Below are 18,533 nucleotides of genomic sequence, written 5' to 3'. Positions count from 1 at the left end.
CCCTTCCACTGCTCCCAAAACATATAAAAAATTGCTAGGGCTTGGGAAAGGAGAAGATGGAAAAACTGCACTAGGAAAACCTTTCCACGTTTAGGGGGAGAAAATAAAAAGTGAACAGAACAATATGGGTACGTCCTTAACTAAGGAGATCCAGGGCTTAACACAGAGTTGAGTAACTTTTGAATGTATTTCTGTTGTATTAACAATATATTCAGTACCCCACTGTTATCCAGTATGCCTTTGCCAGAATTTTTCTATTTTTCTACTTTTACTGATTATTCTATTTCCTCCTAGTATTTCTTCCATAGCTCATCAGAACTTTAGCCTTCAGCTAAAAACATTGCCTCCGTGTTTTCAAATACACATCAAGCCTTTGTCTTGAAATCCATATTTTAACCTGTCTAGATGTAGGCTTCAGGGGAGGAGGGAAAGTGGGAAGGAGGAGACACAGGAGGTGGTGAAAGCCCCCTGCTTCCCTTCGGCCAAGGGGTCTGCTGTGCCCCATGGTGCAGAGCAGCCGTGCTGCTGCAAAGCCCCCAGCACCAGCCCTCCATCACCCACACAGCGGCTGCGTCCGCCCCGAGGGCCGTCACCCCGTGGTCAGGCCTGCAGGAGGCTGCCAAGCAATACGCGTTATGCGTTAAGTGTAATATGCCGCCTGCCTAGAGGAAAGGCATTTGAAGCCTGGCTTTGCACTAGTTAAAGCGTACCCATATGGAGAGGTATAGGGATAGTACAGATCTTCCAAAATAACTCCCGAGTTTCTTAACCTGGTGGTTACCCATGAAATCAGAGTGTACAGAGAGCCATGCAGCTGTCACATTCATGAATATCACTAGCTATCACGTACCTGTCAGCTTTTTTCCCTTATTCTTGTAGTATACAATGAAGATGACAATGCCAATTAGTGCCACAAAAAACAAGATGACAATCAACACGTATAAGATCCTGTTTGTTCCTGCAGAATGTAAAAAAGATAGTGCCATCAACATGCAGCTTGTACTCAGCAGCATGACAATCCTTGCTTATTTTACCTGCTTTTCTACAGGAGAGGTTTTTTTTTCTTGCTTCCTATTTGATTTTTCAGTTTCTATAATAAGGACAACAGCTCTAGCACTCACGCAGTTCTGTGACAAGCAGCCTTACTGAAGGTACCTGGTACCAAGCCATCTCCATAAAAAACAGAGTCTTGGTGTCTCAGAGAGGTGTGATCCAGTCATGCTCCTCTGAAAGTCCCCTTGCAAGCTGCCAGTGTCCACGGGCTGTGCTTGCTCTCCCTCAGGGGATGGAGAACATACATTTCATGGAGACTATCGAATTCAGCTGGCAAAATTTGTCCTTTATCTCAGGCTATGAAGGATCACTGCGTGCCAGGCAAGCAGCCTCCCTGGTACCATACCCACACTGGAGAAGGAAAGGAGAGTGGGCAGGAAGGGAGAGATACATTCACCTGAGACGGTATCTATTGCTATAAAATAAGCACGAAGAGAAGCTGCTAGCCTTTATACAGATAATGTGTGTATTGAAATCAGCAGGCTGAAAAAAATGAAAGAGCTGTAACTGTGATGGAGGTCACGGGTATAACGGCAATGCTGCTTGCCAGGCACCTCGGTGGGAGGTGTAAAGATCTGCTTAGTAGTGGACTTGGGCCCTAGGGCCACCAGGCTTAAAGTAGTCTTTAAAGGTGGGATTTTCCAAGAGCACTGTCCTGGTCTACAGCTGCTCTCCCTAGAGTTACCCACAATGGGAATGGAGTTAAGCCAGCCAAAATCCCTAGCAAACACATCCCTCCTCCCTCCTGCTACTTTCTAACAGATAATCTGTATGAGGACACGTGCCGTCTTCCGATGGCTCAGGCATCTTCCGTTCTGTGCAAACTGCATCTGACTTGTCAGTCCCAGGCACGATTTCTGCCATTCCTAGAGCTGTACAGCTAAAAAAGAAACACAAAGAGGCTAAGTTCTCAAAGAGGAAGCTCGTTGTGGCTCCTACACTTATGCAGAGCACTACTTTCTGTTGTAACATACAACATTTCTGCTGCATTTCCCCACCCTTAAGAACCTCAGATACCTTCTTTATTTTCAGCTGCGTCACCTCAGCAATTCTGTTGTTACTGCTTTCTCTTGCTCCCCGCAAGGAGAATTCAAGCTTCAGTGTGAGAATACCTTTACTGCTGCACAGCCGACAGAGATGCTCTGTGCGCTCTGCAGACAGCCTGAAACACCCCACTGTAAAATGCTTTTGCCCGAGCTTCTCCCTGCCTTCTAGCTGTCGTGGTCCTTTTACAAGATACAGGGACTTACTTGGTCCAGGATTTACACTCGTCAGTAGATGAAGCGACCTTTGAGAAGTAGCCTCTGGGACATGGTATACACATTGTGTCCTTATCTTGTTGCACTGTGTGTAGTAAAGGAAGAAAAACTTCATAGCTGAGTTTCCGTGGGTTCCTTTCAGGTGAGGGGAAGGTGACTAGGCTCCCCATCCTCCTGCTCCACACCCCCCTGCCAACCCCCCTGAAAGCTTCCCTGAAGAGAGAAGGATCTTAGATTACATTACAGCAGCAATAACAGTCACATATAAGCAGAAAAAAGTATGCTAGTCTCACCTGAGCACTTCTCTACATCATTAAATGAGAAACAACCAGGAGCAATTTGCAGTTATTGTAAAATAACACATATCTATTATATCCTTCCCCCTCCACTAGCTTCCTTGTGTCGATGCTATGCCACAGACAGCGACACTAACTGGTGTTGTCACTTCTATGAAGCCACAGTAAACAAAATGTTGTATCAGGATTTGCTAGACTGGAGAAAAACCAGCACCACTGTGCTCCAGGCCCATGCAGCATTTCGTCTTCCATTACTCTACTATGTGCTGCTTTTTGGGGGTTCCTCATGCTTGGCACAGCTGTTCCCAGTGTTCATTACAACTCTGAACTTGACTGTCTTTATTTTCCACGTCTGTAATAAATCTTTGCATTACAAGTCATCTAAAACAGAATACTTGTGCTACCTGAAAGGTGTTAATCACTTTTAACTTGCTTATAACGTTATAAAATGGCAAAGAAAAGTCATTGGACAAAAACTGATTTCAAATCCGGCCTCAGAACAAACCCTAATGGACTGCTGCTCTGCATATTAGAGCAATGCATGACCTAGTGACTCACAGTCAGACACCTCAGCAAACATTAGAAATGCAGTGAACACCTTGCGACCATTGCCATGTCCATGCGATAGCTTGCAAAAGTCACTTGATCCAAGAAACTATTTAAACTACAGAGGTAGAAGCCTTCAAAACACAAATAGCCCATGAGGGTCATATGCAGTAGTAATGATAACTCAGATATGCATCTTCTGTTGATAGTCATCTGATACTCTAAAGTATCCTCTCTATCGTCACCAACCCACAAGATGCTGGCCTCATCCCGTAGGCCTGAGCTGGACATTTCACTTCATACGTCCCCTTTCTGTATCTTACCAGGATGCTCAACTCCGAATCCTGGAGCACATATGGTATTTCGCTGACAGCAGTCGCAGTCTTCATTCCAGTGGTAGCCCATCGTACAAGCACACTGCCGCTGGAACGTGCTGTTCCCTGGGTTCACTTCTCTCAAAGCTTTCCCTAAAAGAGAAAGCAGATGGGAGTAAAAATCTCTCTGATAATAAGCCTCAAGTTTATGAACCTACTGTTCTACCTATTTGCTTTGCTTGAATGACAGATGCAAACCCATTCACGTTAGAGGAAATGTTATCCTTCAAGAAGCATGGGACACCCTTGATCAGCACGGGGCTCCTCACTGATTGCACTCCTGAGCAATACTTTTCCTTGTAGCTGCTGTAGAAAATAAACAGAGCTTTTGCAAGGGTGAGACAAACGTGTTAGGGGAAGTGAATGCGCAGTATACTGGGCAAAAGAACAACCTTTAAGATCCAACTCACAGGAGTGAATGGCCCCAGTGGAGATAATCATTATCAGCAGCATGGAGACCATGGTCGCGGTGCTCAGCACAGCACAGAATCTCTGCTGTCTGGGGACCTCCCTCTCCGCCAGGCTCTTCTGCAAGCCCAGCCTCCAGTGTCGGGTACCTGAACAAAGCAACTTCCCTAGATCCACTTTCCCACCTTTGTGCTTCACTAATTTGGATTAAAAGGTTCTTCAGTATGAACAGCTCACCTTGATCACATATTTTATGTAGTAAGCATTTATCTTCTTCATTCCAGACATCCATATACTCGTTTGGGCCACACGGCTGGCACACGCTGTCAGAAGTACCAGTGCATCTAGCAGACATATACTTTCCTGTGAATGAGAGAAGGACAAGTAGGTCATTTGCAAGTTGCATGCCAGCTGTCTAAGGAGCTTAGGGAAAATAACAGGTTGGACTAACACTGCTGTACACAAATCATTTCTTCTTGCCACCTTTTCATTTCCTCAGACTGGCTCCCATTTAGTGTGGCACTGACACATCCGCGAAGCTTACGGCCTGGGAGCAGTCCTATCTACACGCACGAGAATCAAGCTGTTCTGTCTCCTGTAGTGGTTAAGTGCTATCCCAACAAAATAGCTGCTATGGCTTTTGCTGAGGTCAGCAGGACCACTCCTGCACTCGAAGGCACTCATAAGCCTGAAATCATGCATCTACAAGGGCATGTGCCAACAGATTAGCAGAGTCACAAGAGCAAACTGCCTTACTGACCCACGGAGCTGTTTCTAATGAGCTTTTCAGTTATGAAGCCGGTACAGCCCAGTGCTCACGTACCTGGCTCACACTTTGTGCAGCACCGTCCAGAGTATTCATAGTGTTGTTCGTTCTCACACGGTGGCGTGATTTGTAGTGACAACTGGAGCAGAGAAGGAGAGACAGGACATGAGAACCAATATACCTGGAGAGCTTCAGACCTACCTACTCACAGTGCTGGCAGAGAGAAGGAAACCCTTTCTTCTGTATAGCATTTTGGATAGCTAAGCAATAAAAATTGCCCAACATTTATGACTTCAAAGGTGCTTTGTAGACACGCTAAGAATATGTACTTGATGCTGTACACACAGGGACTTGTAATACAGCCAGGTGATAAATAACACAATCTTGCAATTTGTCATGAACTTTTGGCCTGCTATATAACCTTTTCTTACAGTACTCTATTATTTGAAATCTGACTTCAAAACAATGGTAAAGAAAAAAACCTGGCATACAGATACTTCTGTAGTCTCTTCCACAGATACGACCTCAGACCAAGACCCAGGCAACTGACAGTTTTAATGTATAGCATTAAGCAAACAAGTAAGGTGAATGATTTATACTCCTGAAAAAGAAGAAGTTCCCAGCTTCCCACTGGGATACACAATACTCCTGGCTAGCCCCAGAAAATATTGGACTTGAATTTTGCAGCTTTTTATGGGTCCCACAGTGTTCTGCAGAGATGGTCTCGTGGAACTGAGGCAGCCATCCAGAGAGGTGACACCATTAAGCCAACAGCTTTTTTCTGCTCAAAAACCAAACCAAAACCAATGCAAACCACCCCCCGCCCCCAAACCACCTGAACCTGTTAAATGAGAGGCCATCTGCAAAGCAGGTCAAAGCAGGCAGCAGCGCTGCCTCTAGCTCTTATAGGCCTTCACATCCCCTCCCTGCCCTCGGCCGCCTGTACGCACGGTGGTCCTACGCGCAGCCCCACGCGCACGGTTCGCTTGGCCAGGCTTCCGGGCAAGGCTCGTGCTGGGGACCCTGGCCAGCCGAGCACCGTGCCCAGCCCCTCGCTTAACCGGCTTTGGCTGCCTGGGAGTCTCCCGGCAGCAGTCCTCCGGGCAAACTCAACACCTTACAGCCAGTTGTTGATCTTGTAATAGATAAGATGAGTCAAGATCTGGCCTGTAGCAAGGAATCCTTCATTATTGGAGAGAGTACTTAAAATCTCATTTACTTTGAGAAAGCTGCAATAAAGCTGCCGCTGCTGGTTAAAGGGAGCGTTTGCCATCTAATACCATGTGACAGCCCTGTGCCTACTGATACTGGTTTCCATTCCTCTACCTAGCATTCTCCCCTTGTTTCCTCCAAGTCTTTACTTCTCCTCTTTCCTCCTTTTCTAGTTTCAGCAATAGCAACCTCTCTAACAGAGAATATTTTCCCCTAAGCACCTTGTCCTCTTGTAATGCTGGGAAGGGTCTTGTAACTTAAAGATGACCAAAAAGGTTGAAATTTTTCTTTAAAACACCACCTTTTGGCCTGGAGTTTGAGCCATGGGTTGGTGCATGACTTGTGTTTATCAAAACTGCACTACCTGTGTCTGGAACAGAATAAGTACCTCGGGTCAGAGGTCTTGAGTTTCTATATTTTTGCAGGTTATAAACAACTTATAGCCATTTTCTTACCATTACAAGAACCCCAGGTCAAATTAAGAGTCTAGCCTTGCAAGAAATCTTCTGTTGTCTTATTTTTTCCTTGTCTCTTTCTTTGCATTCATTAGCAGTACCTTTCTCGTGATTAGATTATACGTTTTTTGGAACAAACACTGCATTTCATGTTTGCGCAGCACCTCCCAGGAGGGGCGCAGGATAGCGATCAGTGCTGGCGAGGCAAGAGGCAATCTAGGAAATGGAAAGCTGGGCCAGCCTGGCAGCTGAACAGTGACACTGCTCCATGTCCCAGGGGAAGCACTGAAAATACTCCTGTAATCGAAGGAGCTCGTTTTCTGTAATGCACTTCAGGTGGCATCTGTTAAAACACTAAACTGGCCAGCACAGGGTTGAGGCAACATTGCGGGACCGAGCAGCAGAGACAAGGTCTTGAGTGACTGATTCTCTATTCCCAGGCATCTGAAAAGGCAACAAAAGTGATGAGACCAACAACAGGTCCAGTCACTCATTTTTGGCACAGAATATCCTCTTCTTCCTCGTTTGCCCCGGTTTGATAGTTCCTCTTTAGCAGAAAAGACTAAAAAATTACTGAAGTGTCAAACAAGGGCAAAGTCATCCTTTTTAAGGAAGGATATGCAAATCTGCAAAAGAGCATTCAGCTAAAGGGTCTGGAATAATTTCTGAGAATCACAACTCAGCCTGAGGAGAAGCAGCAATCCCCTGGCACTGATGCTAGGGAGCAGGCTAATTGCTCGGCCACCTTTTGGAAATCGTTTCATACCTCCATGCTTTACCATATAAAGAGGGCTATTGTTAGGTTATAACTCACAGCTGCAGCTGCATAAATCTACGCTCTTTATCAATAAGTAGTCTCTTCTGCGACCATGTCCTTCCCTTTTTCACACAAGCCAATGCATTCACAGAGCTGCAATACTCCCTCCTTTGATTTATGCCTAACGGCATAAAGACGAGGCTCTTGGCATCCACGTACTAACCTCCAGGTGAGCCCAGCCTCCTTGAGAAGGCGAGGGATTTGGGGCTGGTATGGACTGGCTGGAGCCGCCGAGCATGAAAACTGGGGGCAGAGACGACAGGAAGGGAAACAAAAGCAACCTGGGGTTTTCTTAGGGTGGGAGCTGAACGTGGGCCCTTTTGCTAACACAGCCCCGCTGAAGTCAGGTTATCCCTTGTTTAACCCTCTGCCAGGGGACTGTGTATGTCTCATCGTCGAACTGTACGTCAGCTTCCCTCAGGGGCTGAGAAGTACTCGTGCTGCCGGCAGCACGATGACCTGACGCTTCGCCATCACCAGCGCATTCCCGCCACAGCGTCCTTCCGAGATGGGGAAGTGCAATTCAGTTCGCAGATGAGGAACTCGCACCCGGAGGCTGGCTGGCTTTACAGAGGTGACAGGAAACCAAACCAAGTCTCCCAAGTCTCAAGTTTGCCCCGTAACCCCTGGAACATCCTTCCTCTCATCGGGTCCTGGCTTGTGGGTCAGAGGGATTTGGACATCACCAAGCTCTTATCTAGAGAGAGAAAGGGCCTTGATGAATAAGAAGGTGTCAACCACCTCTGAAGTGATTAAGGCAAACCCCAGCCTGGTCATTCCTTTAATGGTCTTGCTATTGATGAAGCTGCCCATTAAATCCCACCACCACGTGCAAATGAGTGCTTCAAAGAGCTCTAGGTATCCTGTGTAAATGTAATTTGTCATTTAAAAAGTGTGGAAAGCACACAGATTTGCACCAGTTCCTAAAAAAAGTCGGCTTTCCTGCTTGATTAACATTACCTCAGAACAAGTATATCTGACAGGGGAAGAGTCCAGGGGGAGAAAAAAGACAAACCTCCTCCAGGCTTGGTGGATCCAGTTCGGTAAAGCACGCCAACACCTGCTTACCTTTAAGCACATGAGCAGCACCATTGACTTCTTTGGAAAAACAGGCATGATCATGTCAAGGTTTGCAGGAGGACTGTGTTTTGGTCTTGAGCTGCAGGTAGCCTTTTCAGCTTCTTTTGTTTTTGCCTATTTGTTGAAAAGGACGCGAAGCAAGAGTGTGCTTGTGCTTGTAGGGTCGGAGAGCTTCGATGACTCAGAACTACAAAGCACCACTGTGTTACTCAGACCTTGAAAAAAACACACACACAGGTGCTTCTGAAGGGGGAACCAGCAGCATTCAGATTCCTGTCCTCAGGCTTAAGGAAATATTTATTCTTGGTGCCGTTGAGCAATCAGATGGCAGCAGAAGCTGTGTGTCATGGATGCTAAAATTACTTTCTCGCTCAGATGAATATCCAGACAGACGTTTCAGAGAAGATAGAGTTGCATGGGCCTCTTCCCTTTAAAAGAAAAAATCTGGAAGAACAAGCTCGGGGGTTTCCACAGCCTTTTTCCCATGCCACTTCTGAACAAGAACCTGAGGCCTCAATGAGGATGGCTCATTAGCAATAATCTTAGTTTTGCAAAAACTGAGATGTAAAGGGACACGTCAAGGGGTAACTATCTTAAGATGACACCTTCTTGCTCAGTGTAGTTGTTTCTGGAGAGTATTCAAGTCATCTGTCATCATTTTACTGAGCAAAGCACATTTTTTTCTCCATTTAATGTTACAGAACCAAAGTACCTATAAGAGAGGCAACTGTGGTCTGTCCTGCATTGCACACCATTTGTTCTTTATACTCTGGAGACTGAGTTTATTCAAACCACTTGCTTTTGAGGTCCTTAGACTTGCCTGCTGGAGAACTGTAATATTTCTGTGGATTTGGGGCTTTATTTGCCTTCATCGCAGGGACTGAGCTTTGACCAACATTTCCAGATCTGAAGCAGCCCCTGCAAGCGCAGCACCCTGGTATCCAGCTAGGATGGCCTCTGCAGTCATCTGCTGCTTTTTCTCCCTCAAATATGAGCCACTCCTCCTCTTACAGGTACCGATTGTGTGCCCACAGCCTTCCAGCTTCCTACCTGATTTGGGTCAGCAGTATCGCTAAGCAAAACCCAGATTTCTTCAGCTCATTTTCAGTTTCAGAGGCTTGCCTAAAAAAATTATTTAAGAATAAAAATAGAATCAGGCTCTTGATGGGTGCTGCTCCGTGGCTGGTGCTCCCAGGCACTCTATTGAGGCGCATAATAGTAACGCACACAATGAACAACTCTGGAAATTTTTACAACTGTGAGTTTATAAGGGGAAAGAAGAGTCTTATGTTAAAAACTTAATCACAATCACATGGACGCTGAATGCAAGTTCCTTCACAGGCAGTCTTCACCGCTGATAAAAATTCAATCAAAGCAGCACACAAGACACAGCTTTGCAATTCCAGTTACTGGCTTGCAGGTCTGTAATTCATCACGAAAATCTTAGATTGTGAATGAAATGCTTTTGGTGATGTCAACTTTCCAGTGACCAGTAAACCACATCACAGAACTAGCACCACGTGGTAAAATATAGCCGGGAAATGGCAACAGCTAAAAACTAAATATTATTTCACTCTTAAAAATAGGTCCTTGAAACCCTGCTAGAGCCTGAATACCCAAAGATGCTAGGAAGAACGTGAGGGATAAAACCGATAACAAAGAGGTCAAGAGAAAAGTGTAACTTGCAGCCAGGAAGCAGGCAAACGGCGGTAGAAGCCCCATCCTGACTCTTCCCCTTGCCCCTCTGTTTTAGCACGCAGCAAAAAGCAAACACCTGAGCAGCTGGTGCTGCTCTGCCAACGGGAAGGACCAGTCTTCTCAATCTCAAACCCACCAGAGTTATTTCTGGCCGGCAGACTACGTGAAGGAGAAGTGCCGCACTGACCACTCTCGCAGCAGGGCGGTGGGGGTAAGGCAGACAGGAACCTCAGGTGTATCAGATGGGAGATGACGGAGGTGATAGATGGCAGGGCTGAAACGGCTACCGACCAAACCTGTGAATCAGCCAGCTTTCTTCAGTGGACTGAAAACTCGCCATCACATGCACAGCATTCATCATTCAGACACCAAGCCTTCTTCATACAACCATCAGAAGGGTACACCTAACATTTCCATCGACTGGGTGGTCGGTAGTGTCTGCACGTTGCCTGCGCTTTGGTGCAAAACCTCATGTTTTAACCTACGTGTCCCCACTGCCACAGCAATTCAAAGACTAATAGCTACTAGGTAGAATAGAATATTTTAAAGATGAATCAGAGAGTAAAAACCAAAAGCTAACCAAACTAAAATATTTAACAAAAAGGCTTGGCAGCAAGAAAACAGTCCATAACAAGCAGAAATAAAAACTGCAGAATAACGACATTACTAAAGCTAATACCTAGATGTGCTTGTGAAAAGGCCTGCAAAGGCAAATCTCTTCTAGATTAAACAGGTGCAAGAGCAGCACTCCATACAGAGTGCTGAGAGGTACAGTCTCAATGGCTCGCCATGAGTATCTCTACACCCATTCACGCTTAATCAAAATAATAATACTACTAAAAAAAGCACTAAAGACACAATCATTTATGGGGAGCATGCTCCTCTTGCATTTTAGTTCAGCAGATTATTTTTCTATGCTTCATCAACTGAAGTCAACTCTTAAAGAAGAAATGACCGTGACAGATTTTTTGGGCTGGGCTATTTCTGGACACCAGACTAGGAGTTCAATGGGGACTTTCTATGCTTAAAAATTCTGCATGTTTATGTACCCCTTCCCTCCAGCATGCCACCAGAGTGGAATATAACATATTAACCAATTTGGTGTGAGGCGAGACCCTGCAATCGTAGCTGAACTGCCGGGGAGAATTAAAAAGCTTGTAAAGAACAGGGGAAGCCTGCTTTCACCACCTGATGTTCTGCTTTGGCTTCCTTCTCCTGGATTTTAGCATTGCACATGGAAGAAATGCTGAATATTCTGCAGGCAGAAATACGAATGGTAGCGGTAGGGCTGTAGCCCTTATTTTGGATGAGGGTCGTATAGAGAGGATGCACATAACATCCACGGACCGTTCTGCCTTGGTGTGAGTTATAGTAAGAATTGCATGATCGGATCTGCGCCTTCTCCATCATGAAGGAATTGCTGCCTTTATTAAAGGGCTCAGGACTGGGCTGAGAATTGGTTAATTTACTCTTTAGATGTCACCACAAGGAACCAGCTTTGCCAAGGACCGTAAGCCAGTCAAGTCAGTGGAAATATTCCTCCCTGATTTGAACAGGCTTTGGCTCGTTTCTGTAAGCAGCCTGTTTTACTACCCGTGGTATGGCAGGGGAGAATTTTTTTTCCTGTGAGAGCAGATTCAAGGAATCATCTCATCCTTGCTACTGAACAATGATAAGTTACTGAAGAACATGATGTTCACAAGGCAAAACTATTTGCTGTGGCAAAATAACGTGCTCAAAATAGATTCCCTTCTGTGCTACATAAGCAATTTTTAGGACTTCATATGAACCTAGTAGCACATTTTTCCCTATCTGTATTTCAGATTAATGGGTTGCCTAACAAAACTTTACAGTATTTTTTTTTCCGTACAAGACTTTTTTTTCTTTTCCCTCCACTTTGACCACTGACTAAATATATTCTGCACCCATCTGTAGTCACAAATGTTGTTCTTTGTCATTCCTGAACAGATCCTATATACTTTTTTTTTCTTTTGGAGTAGCCACAAAGTGGTGAGGGTGAATGACCTCATTTTTTTTTTTTTCCCCCCTCCTTGGCTAATTGGCTCTTACAGAGTGGATTAAACCGGCCAGCTTGGCTCTTTTACCGAACACAGCCTTTCCTGGTCTCTTTTATCTAGATTTTAAGAGGGGAGCAGCCGGCGGGTTCTAGCAGAGCCGAGAGGCAGCTCTGGGTCTCAGCTCTCCGCTTGCCCGCCGCGCTGCCGTCCTCTGCCACGGCCCCTGCTCCAGCCTCGCCGCCGGGACATGGCGGGGAAGAGGCAGGGACCCACCACGAACACATTTGGCCAAGCGGTGCGGGGAACGCGCCTCCACCGCGGGGGTTCCGCTGGGGCCGTGGGCAGAAGACGACCCAGAGAATACGGGTGCGGGTTGGATGCTGCAGCCTGGGCCATGGTAGCCGGCCAGGGGGATGTTTCTGCTCCCCTCCTGGGCCCGCGTGGGCAGACCTCCCTGTGACTTGGGTGGGAAACGGATGGGGCTCTACTATCCTGCGGTGATTAATGACTCTTTGGCTTTGTTTGCAGCCACGACATCCTAAGCACTATACAAACACCAAAGAAAGCCAAGCCCTTGGCCCAGAGAACTCACGCCCTGACAAGGCAAACAACAAGAATAACCATGGGAAGCACTGTGAAGAGCAGCTGAGGTGGCTGCATAGGTATGGGACAAAAACCAGGATGTCCCGGAGCACCGGGACAAGTCGGCATCGCTCCTCCGGTGCGGTGCTGAGGCCTCTGTGAGGCACCACTTCACAAATATGATTGCGCACTGCGGTGACACATGAACAAAGAAAAATCAGGAAAACTTGCATTTCCCCAGAGCTGAAGCATCACACCAAACCCTGCTGCCACGGAGCAGACAGAACAGCAGCGTGCCCTGGGTGCCAGCGCAGCCTGCAGAGCAGGATTCCCTCCTGCAGCCCACCCTGCGACTTTCAGCCATTGCTGCTCACGGAGGTCCAACAAGTCTTTCTTCTACTACGTGAACTTTGGACCATTTTCAAAGAAGAGTAAGTCATAAAAAGGGGCAAGTTCTTGCAGGCAGGCTATTGTGTCGTACAGACTGAGGCCTACCCAAGTCCATAGTGCAACCTGGTTAAACAGCACTTCATTTTCGTATTGCATTTATCACACACAAATATTTGCCTTTGCGCTTTCCATCAGTAATAATGAACCATTCTCAGGGCAGCTGCTTCTCCGTGCAGGCAACACCAACCAGTGCATCCTTAAACCAGAGGGTGAGCAGCTGCAGCAGAAGCCAGCGCTGCCTGGCAAGTTGAGTTTCCATTGAAAGGAAGGGGGCGGCCTGGGCGAGAAGCACGGTCGCAGCCAAGGACGTGATGAACCAGCCATCTCCATTTCCCTCTTCTGCCCACTGCCCACCTCCTTCGCGCTGGAGAGCGGCCCCTGGCAGCTCGCGGCGCGGGATGGAAGGAGGTCTGGATCCTGCGGTCACAGCATGCGGTGGCAGGAACCCTCCTGGCTCTGGTCACCGCAAACACCTCCTGGAGACCTGGTCACACAGGGAGGAAGGTGACAAGGAGGAGCAGGAGGAGGACAGCCTTGCAGCAGGGGTTACCTTTTTGTTGCGTCTACGCGTGTACCTAGTACAGCAGGGTCTTCCACCACTTGAACTCCGAGGGACAGATGGGTAAACATAGCAAAGTGACTCAAACGTGATTCCTCTAAATAGTCTTAAGGTATAAATGCCAGAGGGCACAACTTCGAGGTTTTCGTGATTTTCTACGCTGTAGTTACGCGCACATCCCTTTTAGCGTCTGCACTGGTTCTTGCAGAGTGGTCAAATTACATCCCACTTATCTGAGCTTGAGGGTCTTGGCATGACAGTAACAGGCAATAGAAACAGATCCTTAGGGCCACAGTTAGTCTCTCTGCTTGACCTGCATTTCTTTTTCTTCTGGCATAGCATGAAGAAAGCCCTGTGCCATAAATGACGTCGGTCAGTACCCTCCAGATGGCTGATAAGCTTTGAGTTCCACTGCCCTGTGAAATGTGGCGAAGGTTTGTTTTGGTCCCATTTGTGGGAAAGAATAAATTACATCAGGAAGATGATGCTTAACATGAAAAGAAGAGTGGCAGAGGTTTCTTAAATTGTGGATTGGTTCAGTTTTATATGCATTATATTCCTTTTATATGAGGTTCTGTAAGATTTTTCACATGTTCCAGGGGAAACTGCAAAGCAATGAAAAACTTTGCAGTTTCCCTTGCAGGAACCGTTCCTGCAAGGGTATTTGACAAGTGAACTAATTGAATTACAGTAACTTTGAAACCCATGCTGTTAACAACAGAATAAATCCAGGAGTTTAGATCAGATATTGTAGTTTTGCTCTACTGAGTGATTCCTTTGGTCCTGATCAGAGCGGGAACACTGGACCAGGAGAGCCCATGATATAACACAGCATGGACGTTTTTAAGCTCTTTTTTCCCCTCTCATCATAAAGACTGTGTATTTTAGGAAGTTAAAAGATAATCTATATTTTAGCCAAATTTTTTCTAGGTTACAAAGAATTCCAGATGCTTGCACTGAGCAAACTTTCCCTATAAAGTAAATATTACAGAGTAGTGGGAGAACCCATCCCATTGCCACAGAAGGGAAGAGTAGTCCTTGGCATTAAACCAGGCAACTGGTTTATTGCATATTTGCAAATGCACCTTCTCACAGGCTTTAACTCCTACCTGATAGAAACATTTATGCTCTTCACCGGTGTTAAGCAAGGAAGGGATGTGTCTATTCTGTACAAAGAAGCTGAGCAGATCATGCTTCAGAAAGCAAAATAGCGGGTCCTCTAACAGGTGCCCAAGACAAATTACTTGGAAAGATCATCTTGTGGCTGAAGCACAAGACAAGGAGGGCTGAGCTCTGCTCCCAGCAGTTCTGCTCCACGCTCGGTGTGTGACCTAGAGCAAGTCATGAATTCTCTGTTCCTGTTTCCTCTTTGGTGAAAATGATGACGATGATCATGTCTATTCTCAGCAGAATTACGAGTACTTGTTAACTTACATTTCTAAGTGTTTCTCATTCTTCGCAGGAAATACATTGCAAATATCACTGCCCTACCACTACCCCACCATACTGTCGACTCTAAACCAACAGAAGTGCATCAGACAAACTTCAGCCCTACCACACTTACTGTCACAATTTGTTCCATCAGAACACAGCACTCTGATAAGAAGCCACTGTTCAAATCAGTCAAGCAAAGGAGAACCTGAAAGGCTGGCTGGGAGCAGCATCTCTCCAGGCTTGCCTTGCTTTCACATTCTTGACTTGCAGGTTCTGCTTACTGTTGCAGACAGGATATTAGATTAACAGGCTCTTTGACAAAGTGTGGCTTATCCTATGTAAACTTACACTGCAACTTTCCTGGAGCCCCCTGCTATTTGGTACTGCTAGTTGTCCAAAGGCATTAGCAATGGAAAGTTGCACCCTGTGCAACCACTTACAGACTCAGAATTAAGCAGATGTTGAATGCAGTGGAAAGACTTTACACATCAGCCCCAAATAAATACAAGTTCCCTGTTTTGCATCCTCTGAAAGGCTATGAATTGAGAGGTGAGAAATAACGAAGAGCTCCTCCTGGCTCCTACATCAGGGTACCCGAAACATGCTGGGAGCTATAGCATGGAAGAGGTTTGGTCAAGAGTTGAGCACGTTCCAGGCAATGAGGAGGTTCCAAAGGGAACAACTGCCCCAAATCCAAATGGCTCCAGAAGAAAGCAAATACGTAATGGTTAGTGACCTGAAGCAAAGGTACGAAGAACATTGAGGTCTGCTCATCATGCTGCATTGATCACAGTCCTGAACACCAGGGCAGAAAAAGAGAGACAGATAAAGAGGATACTGAGGAATGGGACAAACCACCTGAAAGCTATGATGTAAAAATCACTTTTGAAATATACAGGCTCATTCATATACATATGGAGGACACCTGGAAAGCAGCAATTTAAGAGAAGCCTAAGGAGCGAGGGTGGACAGCATGAAACATATGTTTTAGAGGGGGAAAAAAGGCCGGTGTGGTTTTAGGCAACATATTTAGGACCAGGGATCCAGAGGAAAGGCTCTCAGGACTATGCGGTCAGACATTAAATTGGAAGCTGTAGACAGCAGAGGGTTTTTTGTTTTCTTTTGGGTTTTTTTATCTTTTTTTTTTTTTTTTTTCCTTGAAGCTGCACCTTGCTCTCAGGGAACCCAGCCATGGCCCAGTAATAGCACCATGTTGAAGGAAGCACTTAAAAATGACACAACTAACCAAGAACAATGAGATGCAGGAAATACTAGAAGTTCAAATGAAAGAAATACAAATGGTAGTGAGGCTGCCAAATATTGATTAATAGAGGAAATAAAGTGCCTGTAGCATGGGATTTGCAAACAGTTTAGAAGGGTCTAAATAACCCAAAGGGAAAGGAATAATTCTTAAGCTGTATAATTAGAAAAAGCAAAGCAAGATTCTGCAAATTTAAACCACTGGAGGAAACCCAGTGTATGCCATTCACAAGGCTGAGCAAGAGCTGGCTGTAGAAAATGGTCTGTCTGAAAACAGGGGAAAACGAGCAACGATCCCAACCGTAAAACACGCTGACCATGAGCCACCTGGCATTGCACAAAGCTGCAAAAAGAGCACGCTCAGTTTGCAAACAACTGCAGAGCCAAACCTCGCTCACGTCTTTCCCCCTGAGAGGAAAGGGCTGCCCTTTTGGGGGAGCTGACCTGGGACTGGGGTTTGGTTCCCAGCTCTGTCACGAGCGGCACGTGAACCTCCAAGAGAGTCACGTAGCCGGTCTGGCCTCAGTCTTCCACCCGTGGACCTGGGGTCACAACACCGTCCCACCTCCGGGGCTGCTCGTTTTTGCCTGCATTCGGCTTGGCGGGGTGGTCGGAGCACAAGGGGGGCTGCACCCCTCCGGGGGAGCCTGAAGGGCTGTGGCTGGGCTGCGAAGACCATACGCGCTCAGCCCACGTCTGAGGAACAAGCGTGCTCACGCTCTCTTGAATAAATCTGTTTGGTAGGGTGGAGTCTGCCTTATTTTTACTCTACATGCAAATTATATCCCTCAACAACCTCACTGCAAATATTTTCTGGCTTCTCACACCCTGCCCTGGGCAGGAGCAGGCTGTTTTTGCTGCAGATCCTCTGGCTTCCTTTGGAGCTTTGGGTTTGGGTTATTTTGATTTTAAAGAAGCGAGAGAAGCTTGTGAGACAGGGCGAGTCACAGGGAAAAAACAAAACCAAAACCCGAACAACCAGAGGGAAAAAAAAGGCAGGCGAAGCCGTCCTGCTAAACGCCGCTCCGCCAGTGCCGGCGGTGCAAGATGCCACGAGCGCCGACTTCGCCACCGCCTCCGAGCGAAGGACCGAACCTCCCGACACCCGCCTTCCCCCTCCTCCAGCTCAGCCCTGGCAGCACAGCCTTACCTGTTTGCCAGCGGCAGCGAGGCAAAGGAGAAGGAGCCAGCAGCCTGACGGGACGGGCATGTCTGGGTGTCCGTCTCTGCCTCCTCCCGTGGCTCCTTTTCCTGCCACCGAAGAGAAACTAGATTCTTCCAGCCAAGCCCCCGCGCCCCGGCAGCAGAGCGAGGCACATTTGAGCTAGCTACTTCTCTTTCTTCCTTTCCTTCCTCTCAGCTACACGAGGGGAGAAGAGAGAAGAAGCAGAAGAAGAGAAAAAAAAAAAAAAAAAAAAAAGGGCGCCTGGCTGCAGTTCCCACAGCATTTCCTCAGACTTGACATGCAGGTTTTTTTTTTTTTCCCCTCTTCTTGTCCCTCCCTTTCCTTTCTCCACCCCCTTTTACAAGAAGTTTAGTCACCAAGCCCACGTCCCTCCTCCTGCCGATGGGGACTGCTTTCCCGGTCCTTTTCGGCAGGGCCATCCCTCCACCTGCCTCCCACCCTCTGCGCCCTCCTCTTACCTGGTGCCATCCCTCGCCGTGCGTCTGCCCTGTAACCGCTTCGTCTCCCCACCACCTCTGGACGTTGCCTGACGCTGCCAGAGGACATCTTGGGCCTCGGCCGTGGCTCGGGCAGCCTCCCACCTCGCTCTCCGATCCGCCCTGGAGCAACCACCCTCCTGCCGGCACTTGCCCCCGGCGCTGGGGAAAACCTCCCGTCCCGTCCCGTCCCCTATCCCACCTCTGCTCCCGTGCCACAGCCCTGCGGGTGCCAGCCTCGGCGTTTCGGCAGGGCTCCGGCCCCCCCCCCGCTCCGCCAAGCACTTTGCTTTGGCTGATGGCGGGAGCCGGCGGGTGGGATTGCCGCCAGGGGAAAGAAAAGCAGATGACGTGCTTCGGGAGCTCTCCTAAAACACCCCGCGCCGCGCACGGGGCCAGGCCCCGCGACCCGACTTGGGACAGCGCAAAGCGGCCTCTCGACCCCCAAACCAGACTCATGGCCAACACCACCGGCCCAGCGGCGACCGCCTTGCCCGGCAAAAGAGCGGCTGCAGCCGGCGGCACGCCATTCAAACGCGAGCTCGGAGCGCGATGCCCCTCGTCTTGCAAAGGGAGCGGGAATCCTCTGCGGTGGGGCAGGACA

At 47.5% G+C, this 18,533-nt stretch overlaps 1 protein-coding gene across 3 annotated transcripts in view; it reads right to left on the bottom strand.

Annotated features, from left to right (window-relative positions):
- Window positions 1-17,926, bottom strand: part of TNFRSF11A (TNF receptor superfamily member 11a) — a 29,078-nt gene extending 11,152 nt beyond the window's left edge. For 2 of the 3 annotated variants that reach the window (XR_003927443.2, XM_030042150.2), the window contains exons 1-7: window positions 17,418-17,925; window positions 4,760-4,841; window positions 4,174-4,299; window positions 3,478-3,621; window positions 2,304-2,397; window positions 1,839-1,933; window positions 851-958 (exon numbers count right to left, since the gene is read on the bottom strand). Coding sequence is in view for 2 of the 3 variants with exons in the window: in XM_030042150.2 (XP_029898010.1) it covers window positions 851-958; window positions 1,839-1,933; window positions 2,304-2,397; window positions 3,478-3,621; window positions 4,174-4,299; window positions 4,760-4,841; window positions 17,418-17,477 (709 nt within the window). In the remaining variant the exon portion in view is untranslated. Of the gene's footprint in view, window positions 1-850; window positions 959-1,838; window positions 1,934-2,303; window positions 2,398-3,477; window positions 3,622-4,173; window positions 4,300-4,759; window positions 4,842-17,417 lie in introns of all 3 variants that reach the window. The other variant, XM_030042151.2, reaches the window with a different exon arrangement.
- Window positions 17,927-18,533: the final 607 nt, after the last annotated feature.

The sequence above is a fragment of the Aquila chrysaetos genome, chromosome 18 (assembly GCF_900496995.4).
Source record: "Aquila chrysaetos chrysaetos chromosome 18, bAquChr1.4, whole genome shotgun sequence".
Taxonomy (NCBI): Eukaryota; Metazoa; Chordata; class Aves; order Accipitriformes; family Accipitridae; genus Aquila; species Aquila chrysaetos.
The sequence above is the reverse complement of the archived record's forward strand: the minus strand, read 5'-3'. Positions and strand labels throughout refer to the sequence as shown.